The sequence below is a fragment of the Gymnogyps californianus genome, chromosome 10, assembly GCF_018139145.2.
Source record: "Gymnogyps californianus isolate 813 chromosome 10, ASM1813914v2, whole genome shotgun sequence".
Classification (NCBI taxonomy): Eukaryota; Metazoa; Chordata; class Aves; order Accipitriformes; family Cathartidae; genus Gymnogyps; species Gymnogyps californianus.
The window spans coordinates 16,270,940-16,283,334 of record NC_059480.1 but is presented as its reverse complement, the minus strand read 5'-3'; the positions used below and the strand labels follow the sequence as shown (position 1 = coordinate 16,283,334).

Sequence of the window (12,395 nt, the reverse complement as noted above, 5' to 3'; positions counted from 1 at the left end):
CGAAGTACATACAAGGTACTGCTGTGGTAAGCGTGCGCTGCTTGCCAGGGCCCAAGGCAATGAATGTAGCACGGTAATTACAGCTTTGGGAGAGGTAAAGTTTTGAAGAATATGTAGTATGCAAGCAACAGTTAAATAGCATGGCTCAACAGGGCTGGAGAGACAGTTCAATTCTAGTCAAAATCAGTCCACACATTCACAGTGGCTACCAGGTTCTGCTCTCGTTTACACTATTGGAAACCTCAAAGTTAACATCAGGATTTATTCTGAATTTACACCTTTGGGAACATGGTCCTTTGTTTTTGCAAAGAAACGTGGATAACGTGACTTAAGATGAATATATGTAGGAACCACTGATGGATTGTGATCTCTTCCTTTTGGACAGCGGCAGACTTAATTTTGCAGTAGAAAAAGCCAGCTAGCATCTGCACTGACCAGCCAGATGAGGCAAAAATCTCTTCTCAGAACATCTCTTTGGGGTGAGTAGGTAGAAATCAGTGGGTCTGGTCCAGTCCTATGAGGACAGCAGCCCACATATATCCATGAGGAAGACCCAACTCTCATTCCTGATTCTGGTCAAAAGGAAGGGCCTCTTCCTCAGGCACGTTAAAACGGGCCAGTGTTGCTATACCTAGGTGTTTAATGGGAGCCTTTTTTCCATTGTAAACTTCACATGAACCATTAAGGTAACAAGAGCCTACATCAAGGGAAATGTGCTGCCCCTTGGGCCTCTGCAGGGGGTGAGAAAGAAAACAGCACGTGCTTCTGTGCAACAGAAAATCTTTATTGGAATGATATCCAAAGGATCCAGACTTCTGTGCCTGTCCTCCCCCAAACCTACTGTGTATGCTGACAGGACATGATGAGGAGCTGCTCTGGCTCAGCAAGCCGAGGCAGGCAGCCCTGGGCCCTTCACATTACACCCAGTCTGCCTTCCTGTCCCAACAGCGGGTGTTAGGTCATCACAGACCTGCTCGTAGGAGGTGACGGAAAACCCAGACACCACTGTGAGCAACGTCTGCAGATGTGGGCAGAGGCCCAAGCTCAGGGGAACTGGTGAGAATGGGAAGAGTGTACAGTGGCAGCAGACTGAATGGCACACACAGGACAGCAAGGAAAGTTGGGAAGCATCTTCCAAGTAGAAGATCGCGGTAGATTAAACCTGGAAGGAAAGAACAGTGGAGAGTGGTAGTGGGCTACGAGCTCCTGTCACAGTCCCTGTTAGACTTGGCTGTGGCGCAGTCATGGCAGGTGGCATCCAGAGTAGCAGCATGATGAGAGAACAGAACAAACTCTTAACACATTTATACCCAGCAAGGCAGTTTGGGGAAGGGCTCATCTTCATGCTCCAGTCCTGGCAAGCCTTCAGATGCAGTATTTCCAAAAGCAGGCTGGGAAGGGATACAAGAGAAAGATGTTAGCATCCAAGGGGCTTTTTCCAGCTTCCCGCTCTAGCCCTGGAGTGGATTTCAGAAGCCCCATGTCTTGAGAGAGTTGGGGTGTGAAGCCCAGCATCATGGTTTCTGGGCACATCTCAATAACCAGCTTTGACTTCACTTTTAGAACGTGTTTCTTTTAGCTGCTTATAGTGTAAATAAGAGGTCTAAAAGTTGTTTCCGTGTTGCTAGATTTATAAGGGTTTGCTTTTCCTTCTGCTCTACTTCAGCAATATCAGGAATCAGCTTTTTCTTTCCTGTCTACTGGCCAGCAGTTTTGCTGCCTTAGAGGTGTGTGCAGGGTTTTTCACCTGTAGCTGACTGGAAGAGCAGGATACTGACTTGGAGAGACCGGATCTGGTCCTTACAGTTTTTTTTTTAAAACCCAGGCACTCTATCACTCTGCTGCTAACCGTCCTCCAGACAACATTGATCTCTGTGGGATCTTCTAAGAAGACTAGATTAGGGAAGGATGCACATTTTGGTGTTCGAAAAAATAGCTGTATCACCAGCATGCCCTGTTCTTTGAATCCTGTGTGGGTCTCCTATTGTCAAGTATGAGAAGAGATTTCTACCTGGTTTTTGAAAGCAGGATCTTGGGAGAAAGCTTCTACTGAATCAGCAGTGCTCATGCTGAGACATGAGCTCCTCCCAGACTGGAAGGACTTTAGATGAAGGCAAAGATTCTCTGCTTTAATTTCTAGCAGAATCTGATTTAAACCTGCCAAGGGAAGTAGTTTTATCTACATTTGAACCTTCCAGACTGGTGGGGGCATGAATTAGATTAGCCAAATTAATGACAGCCTCCAGGGTTGCTTATAAATTGCAGATTGTCTAAGGATCACTTAAGCACTTAAGCAAGCCTTGCACGACAGGATTTTCTCTTGGCTGTCTGGCAGGTTGTCAGCTTGCACGTGCACAGAGCATGTGGGGTAAGGCAGAACTAGCTCTTTTGTTTTTAGGCCAGATCTGTCATCAGTGACTTCTGGTTTACAGCTGCCACTGCTTTGTGGAGGAATCCACTGGAAGCCAGTGTGAATGGCATTGTCCATGTACTTGTCAGGGCCAGCCTTGCAGGAGCACTGGTGCAATATGCTCTTAAGTCAGTAGATACAGACTAGGCAAAGCTTGGAGGCCAACTGGGAGACCTACCAGATCTTAGTTCCCTGCATTCCTGGTTGATTTCCACATCCTTTTTAGCTGCTGTTCAACAGCACAAACAAGTGCTCCTTTTTTCTCTGTAGGGAGGCAGTGACCTTGGCAGAGGGGAATGCATGCAGTCCACATGCCTCATTATGCCTTCAGCACTAGCTTTGTGTCCAGAGCAAAGTGATGGGTGCACTGCAGGGATGTGTTTGTACAGAACTCGCCCCCTCCAGGACAGGCACTCATTGCTCATATAACCCCATGTTCCTCTGTGAAAAGAGGGATGCAACACTGACTACCTCCAGTGAGGTCCTGGGTGTGCAGACCTGGTGTATCTGCCCTGACAGCAGGCGGGGTTGGGTACACAGTCCTTCTCACCAGCTGCTAAACCAGCCAGCCATTAACAAGAGAGGGCCAGAACCGCTAGAAAAGCTGCCAACCTGTTTTTCAGCATATTTGGGGCATGTTTACTGTCGCTGTCTTTGTTGCAGAAAGGAAGCCCTGGAGCTGGACAGGATAGCTGCAGGGCTCTAACCCAAGACCTACCGCGTTTTTTGGGCTGGGATGCTGAGAGACTTTCCAAGGCATAGGCCACCTCTGACCCTTCCTCAGTTGAGAGCTGATCCTTCAACTTCTCCAGCTGTTTAAAAACAAACACAGCAGTAAACAAATGCCCCATCACGAGGAGCTCCACAGCGTGCTGGCAAGCACAGGGTGGCTTAGAGGCAGGAAGTACAGGCAGCCTGGCTGACAGCATCACTGAGGAGGACAGGGTCTTCTCTGGAGCAAGACCGTTCCAGAAGGGTTTGCCTTCAGAGCACTCACACCTCCTCATGTCCTCCTCCATTAAGCTGCTTGTTTGGTGGCAGCAGTGTAGGCACCCTCTGCTCTTCCATCCCACCCCAGGGTGCAAACCCCTGTGGACAGGAGGCTGTGTAGAAGGATATTGCACCACTAAGATTCAAGTCAGTGCTGGGGCAGGAGGTCTCCAGGCATCCACCCACTGCAGCAGAGAGCATCGCTTCTCCATTGCTCTGGGTTGTCCCTCCCTTCCCTTCCCCCCAGTTCTTGCTAACATCCCTTGGTTATGATGTGGAAAGTCCACGGTATTTCTCCTCCATCTGTAGCTACTCTTTTCTAGTAGACTGGGAACATCTACGGCCATCATCTAGCCTTCTGCTCTGACAGTGTTGCTCTCAGGAAGCCAGAGCTTAGTGTCCCTCAGCACTGGAGCGAGGGGCTAGGATAGGAGCTGGCAGCCTCCCATCTGGCATGCTGCACTGTGATTTTTCAGTCTGAAGTGAAAAGTGCCAAGTGGTACCCAGCAGGACCTCCAGGATCCACACGAACCGCTGGACCTGGCCTGAGAAAGAGGAAAAAGGGCTTCCATTGCTTGCGGGGTTTGGGGCACAGTGGGAGCCATGTCAAGGTTGCTGCACACCTTTCCCTGTTCCTGGGTGTAGGATGAGGCTTCCTCTTGCTGTCTGTGTGTGTGTGCGTGCACTCTGCTCTGCACAGCAGGGCTCTGACCCTGGGTAGGGCCTCCCTTACTAGTAAAGAGCCGAGACAAAAATCATTCTGGATGAGGTGTGCAGTGGCTATCCCTCTAACTTCAACTCGTTATCTAATGCAGCCAGCTGATACAAATGCCTAGGAAGGCAGCATGACCTCCTCTTCTTCCTCCCTTTTCTTCCATGGAGATTTCCTTTGGCATTTATTTTTTTCCTGGCTTGGCCTTTGCTGGCCTTTCACTGGTGGCAGAGGCAAGAGCTGCCTCAGCTTTTATTGCACTAGTCTATAGCCTTGTTCTCGTTTTGTCTTTTCCAGCTTGTGCAGCTATTTAGCCCAGGTTCTGCTTTCCTCTTTGTGCGATATATGCTTACATGGTAGCAGCAGAGTGAAGAGTAGCAGGATGCAAAGATAGAGGAATAGGGCATAAAGACAGTATGCACAATTGTTCAGCTGTTCATACAATAGTATGCATATATGTGTCTGTGCATTTGCTCCTCTCACCTGTTCAAGCTCTTCAAATTTCTTTGCCAGCTCCCAGTCTGCAAGAAAGGAGAGAGTAACATCAGTATCTGCATTGCTTCCCAAAGCTCAAATCAAAAAGTTTCTTCATTTAACCTCTTCAAGGGTTGACAAGAAAAGACCTACTTATCATTTAATTCCTGTTAGTGATCTCCAAATCTATGGTAGCAGAAACAGAGACAGAAAAACAGGCTTTCTCTGCTGAACTCTATGGGACTTAACCCTAGTTCTCCATTACGAGGGAGGCTTCTTTATCGTTCACCAGGCTCTAGGGGAATTGGCCCAACAAGGTCACATACTGTGTGATACCAGCTCAGGTGAACCTCTTTGCTGCTTTTTAATTTTTATCCTGATAACAGCAAATCTTTAATACTGGCTTTTCTGTCCCTGGCCTTTTATATGAACTCCCATTGCTTCCTTTAAGACTTGTTTACCCTCACATCACCCATGCAGGCAGAAGTCAGAAGACACAGATTTAGCCTAGCATAACTTATTGCTTTATAAGTCAGCAAACATCAGGGTTGGCAGAGTGGAGCAACAGGAAAAGTAACATAGCAGTGAGTGCATGGATTCCACACTTCTAAATGTTAGGGGAGCACAGGGACCTGGGGACCAGCTTCATAGATCAGACTTAGAGATCTCAAGGCTGAGCAGTACTGTACTAGACTGTCAAAAAACTATGCAGATGGATGAATGAACTGCCCTGACATATCCCATCCAGGACAAAGGGAGAATTAGGTGCCTATGAACGGGATCTAAAACCTCCAGCTGAATTCGAAAGGGCCTGGACTAGCAATAGGGAAAGCTGCAGGAAGGGATGGGGGATTTCAGTCTCACTCCTCTTGAGGACTGAGGTACCTTATTCCAGACTCACACTCATGTCAAAAACAGTTAATTTTTTTAATAAGATAGCTGAAACAATGGAAAGCACCACGACAAAATGAGCTCTGTCAAAGCTGAGTGACGGGACCACAGCAGTTCTCCTGGGAGGGGAACGCAAAGTGATCAGCTGGTTTTAAGTGCCAGTTTGGGAAAAAATGCACTAAAATAAGCAGAAGAGCAAGGAAAGAGCTAAAGAATGTCTCTGCTGGGCCCCACAAGGAAGCCAAAAACCAGCCCTGGAGCTGCCTCCTTTGTGTGCTCCTAACATGGCAGCAGGCGTTGGTCTGCATCTCCAAGGGGATTTAGGATAATTCCTCCTCATTTCAGATAAGACTTCAGCACACAGACACATCGCCAGACTTAAGCTTTTTTTTAAAATGTTTGAAACTGAGCAGGATGGTGCCAAGAAAGAGCTGACTGCCTTCTCAGTTTCTTCTTCACGAAGGAAACAATTCAGTTGAAAAGTCCTGAATATTTTCTGACAGATATTCATCCAACAGAAAAAGCAGTGGTTCCTAAGCAAATCCATTACATCAGGGCTCAGTTTGAGAGACAGTCTGGGGATGGGGATGAGCTGGGAGTCAGGAGGTGGGGGCTCTGTTCCTGGCACTGCCAGCAATGACCTCAGGCAGATTCCTCTTAAGTGTGTCTTTACATATCCATAAGGTAGAGACAGCCAGGCCTGCATATCTGCAAGTCAAAAGTGCCACTTAAGAGATTATTATTATTATTATTATTATTATTATTATTCTACACATTTTTACCTCTTTCAGAGTTCCAAGTGCCTATTTTGGCTCGACTTTCCGCAAACCATAAGCTTGGCCAATGACTGCTATGAATAGAAAATGAACAGCGGTCGAAATTTGGAACAGATTATCTCAGGCAGGGGGAAGGAAGTTAATTTATGGATGAAGCCTTGAGAAACTGCCTGCTGTAAATCCTCTGTCTGGGCTGTGCTCAGAGATTCATTATATTCAATTGTCTGGCATAAAATGCAGCCTTTCCTCTAGGAGTAATAAGTGCAATAATCCATAAACCAATCATAAAAATGTTATTTCTTGAATGCATCCCCTTTGCAAGAAGAATGCCATTGTTAGTATAAGGACTTGATTTATTTGTGTTTATTTATTTGTCCCAGGATTGTTTAACCACTGCCTCACTGCATTAACAAGGGGATGGGGAAGAGCACTGAGTGATTTTGATGAATGGATTTTCATAACAAAATTTTTGCTGGGCCCCGTTCTCAGCTGTTTTCACAGGGAAGGGCGGCTTCCTGCTCTGAGACCAACACTTTGAGCCCAAACCCTCCCCTGGCTGTGGTGGCCGTGGGAATAGCTGACCCCTGTAATCCATATGGTGCTTGTGATCGCTGTGCGTAGTGTCATGGAAAGCCCAAGTTTCTCTTCAGTGGGTGTGAGTTTAGCCACACGCAGATGGCTTTAAATTTGATGTCTGTTCACAGAGCACAGACAAGACAAGCCTCCACGTGGCCCACCTTTGGCCTCTCCACTGCGTGGGAAGGGCCCGTTGTCTCAACCTCTTCCAGCAGTAGCAGGGGCTTAGGCTCGGACAGGAGCTACCCTTGTCCCAACCTACACCTGACCCCAAGGGATCTCAGCCATATGCTTTCTGCAAAATCTTGACGCTGCCCCACTGCCCCATGCACTCACGAGATGCTGCTGGTTTTAGCATGCCAGCAAGACACTGAGCTGTCTCTCAAAAGCACATGAGGCTGTATGGGGTGTGGGTGGAGAGGTGACTCCCAAGGCTGGCTCATACCCCAGGCATAGTACACAACGTCTCAGGGACAGCAGGGCACAGGGACTCAGCAGCATCTCTTCTTGTTATTACTTCTGTACACACACATGCTCCCTTGCCAGCTCAGTGTTGAGTGTCTGAGGATCTAGGGTGCGTGGTTTTGGGCAGCTTTACATCACATTGCAAAAGCAGGTCCAGGAGCCCCGTGACGGAGAACATCTGACATTAATTACATGTAGGCACCATACTGGGTGCTTCTACTTTCTGAGCAGTTGGTATTTCTGAGGAACCTGAGGAGCAGGTTCCTTGCATTCATGCAAACATAGGTTCAAGAAGCTGAGATCTCCCATCCCCTTCACTTACCAATATTTTCTGGTCTCCGCCATGCAAGTTTCTTATTAAGAAGCAGAGTCAGCAGTGTGTCCTCATGATTTGTGTCTTCTCTCTCCGGAAGCGCTCGGTTCTCTGCAGCACATAAAACATACCTTTCTCCATCTCTAATGACAAAAAGGATGGACCCTCCAGCCCCCAAAATTAAAACAAAAATTAAGAAGGCTAAGAAGTGGAAGAAAAATGTCTCCTGTCAGCACTTCATCAGGGTGGAAGGAGCTCGGGGGAAGAGGAAGATGTGTGAGCACAGAATAAAATGTTCAGGCAGTGAGGGCTGTGCAGTGAAAGGGTGGAGGATGGGGGAGCCCTCCCTGCCAGCTCCGGGCTGCTGGCCAGTCTCACTGCAGCCTCATCAGCATGGCTGGCTGCAGAGAGCCGGAGACATCACATTGATTTAGACAGTCCCGACCTCTTCTGCAAGGCGGATGTAGCAGATGCCTCTGCAAAGCCAGACAGCAACCCACAAGATCCTCTCTTCTCAAAACGGCAGGTGTTCCCCCCACTCACATCATCCACCTTCGCAGGGCCAATAGAGGTGGGAACTTGCTCCTCATGAGGGCTGACGTGTGGGTACCACAGCTGAAAAGCCCTGCAACCCCGCAGTCTATTCTTGCGCTCACTCAGCCTTGGGGCTGCTCTATCTGATTGCCAGTGGTATTAAAGGATTCTTCCTGAACAGAGCCAAAGGGTGGAGGAGTTTAAAGCAAGCCTCTTTATCCCCAAGGAAGCCTCTTACAGTAGCTGTAGGCCACGCAGGATTTTTCTGTTTTCCAGGAAAAACCTCCCCAAGCTGCTGTCCTAAAGCAATTTGGACCTCTCTATGAGGCCCCTTTAAGGAGCTTTCTCAGTGGTTTTGCTTTAGTGGTTGTGGCTATGCCCTCAAATGAATGGTTGTGAAGGGCAAGGGTTCAGAAGAAACCAGCGGACACAGGAGATGGGACTAATCAGAGCCCTGAAGGCTCTGAGACCCTCCCAGCTCTGCTGAACAGATTTCCAGAATCATCTGAAACTTGAATGTTGCATTAATTTTTGAGAATGATAGAATGGGAGCCAGACTTTACAGGGAGAATGGCCATTCCCCAAAATCCTTGGTCTAAAAACCCCTGCCCCACACCCAGACCCTACAAAGCCCTAGAATATGCCTACAGAATCCATGGGAAATACTAAGAAATTATGCAGAAAGGTTTATTTTCTCTTCTTCCGGGATCTTTAGGACTTCCGCTCACTCCCTTCAGGGAGGTGAGAAAGGAGAAAATGGTCTCATATAGCCATCACCCGTACATAGCTGTGATGGGATGAATGCAATTATTTTTGATACACGAGACAAAACATTGTACCAGATGAGCCTTAAGGATGCTCAAGAGTATGTGGGAATCAGCTCCATTAGCTAAAGCCACATAAATCTGCAGAAGCAGAGAAGCCCTGGCCAAAGTGATGCTCCAAGTATTTGGCCAGACTCAACCCTGCCTCACGCTGTGGCTGAAGCCGCTGGTCCTGATTGTGATCTCTAGAAATAAACCCGAGGGAGTTAGCAGAGCTACATGCTGCGTAAAACTTGCAGTTAGTGTGGAGTGCTATAAACCTCATTCCTAAGTCTGAAAGACAGTTATGATTTTAAAATAGCTACTTTTAGTCATTTGGGGGATTTGCTACAGAAAAAAACCCTATAAACACTCTAGTAAAAACTAAATAGAAGCAGTATTTAGACAGAGTGGCCTCAGGAATGTTTTGGTTGTCATTACAAAAATAAATAGGTGATATAAGAGGAAAAATAATTTGAAAAGCAATGTTATTTTCAAGTCTATATTTAGCTGCTCTTTTTTTTTTCCACTGCCAAGTCTCTTTAAGAAAGAAGATTAATGATTGACATTTCCCTGCAGAATAAGTTCAAGCTAAGATTAATTTAAATTATGGGAGAAGAACATATAAAAAGAAGTTTTGTGAATAAAAAAAGTTCAGCAGCACCCTACTACTGACATTTATGAGCTGTCAAATCTCATATGGTACATACTGGAATTGCTAATCTCTGATATTTTAATGTTTTTCTTTGGAAATTTTCTTTTGGGAGAGAAAGAGCTACCCTTACCAGATTTCACCAAATCTGATATTTTTACTGATTAGCAGAATGTGTCATACGACCAGCTGCAGACCAGAAGGACAGCTTTAGCTCATGCTAATATCAACAAGTTTCTGGGTAGCACCCATGTTAATTGATTGTTTAGTATAGCTCAAGGTTCATTTTATTTTCGTTCACAGATAAGCGAGTGTTGCATTGGCCATGACAAGCAGCAAAGCAAAGCAAAAAGATAACCACCTACCTGTGTCATCTAGTCTGTATTCCAGCTTACCTTGTAGTAAAAAAGGCTCTCCATGTGTAAATGGGACGTACAGAGTCATGGTCAAGATGGTTAGCACTCCAAGGAACAGCTGGACAGACCACATCTTCTCCACGTTCCCACCACCCAAAAGCATTCTTCCTTCAGGCACGGTGGAGGACTTCAATGCAACCCAGTGCCAGATGAGCTCACTTTTAAGAGGCAGTGGATGTGCTGTGATTGCAAATGGCCTTTGGAGGAGGGGAGAAAAATATCTCTTGAGATATAATTCAACCTGTCAATATGATTCACTCCTTTGGGAGTGGACAGAACAACCCAGTAACAGATGTCAGATGGAACCTGTTCAATATATCTCATATCAGACTGATCTAATGAATTCTGATGTTCCCACAGGCATGCGCTATCCACGCACGTTGATATACATTCCATACGTACATACATTAAAATATTTTTGGGGGGCTGCTGCTTTAATGGAGTTCAGACATGAGGACTCCCACGTTAGCAAGGAAGATTTGTCTAATGTACAAGTTGCCGTACGTCACCAGTTTGGACAGAATCAGGTTAATGGGTTTTTGTAATTTATCATCTCACCTCCTAGTGCCTATATTAATTAATGTGAGATATAATGAGTGCTGAAGTGGTGGGAAACAGAGGGGGAGAGCTCTTTTCATTTAACTGATTGGAGGATGTTGAGTGTGTCTCACTCACTGTGACTTACAGCTTTGTCAATGGGAAAGGCATCACACCCTATTTTGGGATTATGTCTGAGTGGGGGAGTGCAGATTTGGCAGCAGATATGGAATACATCAAGGATGGGCAACTGTCTTCAGTTTTTTCTTGGGGAAAAAAAGAAGTGGAAGGTCAGATGCTGGTTCTGGCTGCACAGCCGTATTTTATTAGTTTAGAGCAAAGTATTGAGGCACATCGCACATATTCCATGTCTTCTCCGGTCATGACTACATCCTGGTTTGGCTTCTATTTGTTGCCTGTCCATTACTATTGATCAGGGACCTGCTACTAGTTTTCTGTTACAACCTTAACAAGAAAAATATTGTAATAGTTAACAGCACTAAACTTTGTTCTTCACTTCTGCTTCTTCTGCAGAACTGAGTCATCTGTACTACACTTTGGGCAAGCTCTGACTTGTACATACACTCCTAGTGACTCAGTGTGCTTTTTTGACACCACATCATGCCAGATTACCCAACATAGCTTCATCTGATGGTACCTGCACTTCATCTTAACTAAAAGACATTATCATTTCCATCTTTGGACTTTTGGCTTCTGGTCCCCAGCTCTCCCTACAACTTGCTGTGCACCTTGGATAGTTATAGAATGACTAACCTTTTAATATCCCTTTTAATATTTACTGTTTACTAAAAAATGGAGGGGGAGAGGCTCAGATTTTTTGCAAGAATTGCCTATGAAAATGAATGTGATGCTTCCATTAAGGAATACTTCTCTACTGAGGAAATATTCCCAAATTTTCCCTGCAGATATAATATGTACAAATAAACAAAACTTGTCTTTTCCCTCAGTCTTGTGAACCAGTGATCAACCAGTTGAAGTATTCCTTCTTCACAAAGTTCTGTTTGGACTGAAGGACACCTATGTCCTACTGGGAACACTTTTCCATCCGCCTCTGTCTCCCTAAGCTGCCTGTTTCAAACTGGTTGGAAGTGAGCAGCCCCCACGAAGCAGAGGCCATAACTTGATGAGCACCACCTTGCACAGGAGTCCAGGGTGGACAACAGTAGTTCTGACTCAAACCTATATTCTTAAGGGAAGGTCAGGTCCATTTTTACTTGGTATTAAATGGCTTACCAGGTCTCTACCAGTCTGTCTTGAGATCTGCTGTGAAATTGGCTTTGCCTTGATATAGAAGGTGGGTTTCCCCATCTCATCTAAGTTTATGCAGAATCCACAGATCTCTGACTGTTTTTTCCTGCTCTTTGCTATAAGGTATCATGGGCTATTGGCAGGCTTTTTCAGGAAGATGAGCTATTCCCTGGGATTTCCTCTTTCACTGCAGAGAAACTTCAGTTCTGGATCACTGCAACTGCTCAGCCCCCAAAGCAACTCACGTATAGAGTGTGCCAGTCCTTTCAAGTGAGGGTCCTGGTGAAGGCGAGGGACTGCCATTCTACATTTACACACTAGAAGGGAGATTACTGGATGCCGTGAGGGGTGGATGCTCTCAGCGTGTGGGTGGGTGGATAGATGCCTGACAGCTGCTGCCAGACGCTAGTGGACTTTTTGCATTTGTTGCAGTTATGAGATGATTGATTTGCAGTGTTGGGCTTCTGTAAGACTCTCACCTGGAAAATTCCTTTGCTTTTAGCCCATTTGTCCAGGTGCTGGAAGTACTACTACATTTTATTGTTCTTACGTATTTTATTCTCAATAGGAAAACAAC

At 46.0% G+C, this 12,395-nt stretch overlaps 1 protein-coding gene across 1 annotated transcript; it reads right to left on the bottom strand.

The window, feature by feature from the left end:
• Positions 1 to 1,365: 1,365 nt before the first annotated feature.
• Positions 1,366 to 10,115, bottom strand: UTS2B (urotensin 2B). Its single transcript, XM_050902842.1, has 5 exons — positions 9,962 to 10,115; positions 7,617 to 7,718; positions 4,596 to 4,633; positions 3,129 to 3,222; positions 1,366 to 1,391 (listed from the first exon to the last, which is right to left on the bottom strand). Exons 1-5 carry the CDS (start codon positions 10,113 to 10,115, stop codon positions 1,366 to 1,368), a joined length of 414 nt encoding a protein of 137 aa, XP_050758799.1.
• Positions 10,116 to 12,395: the final 2,280 nt, after the last annotated feature.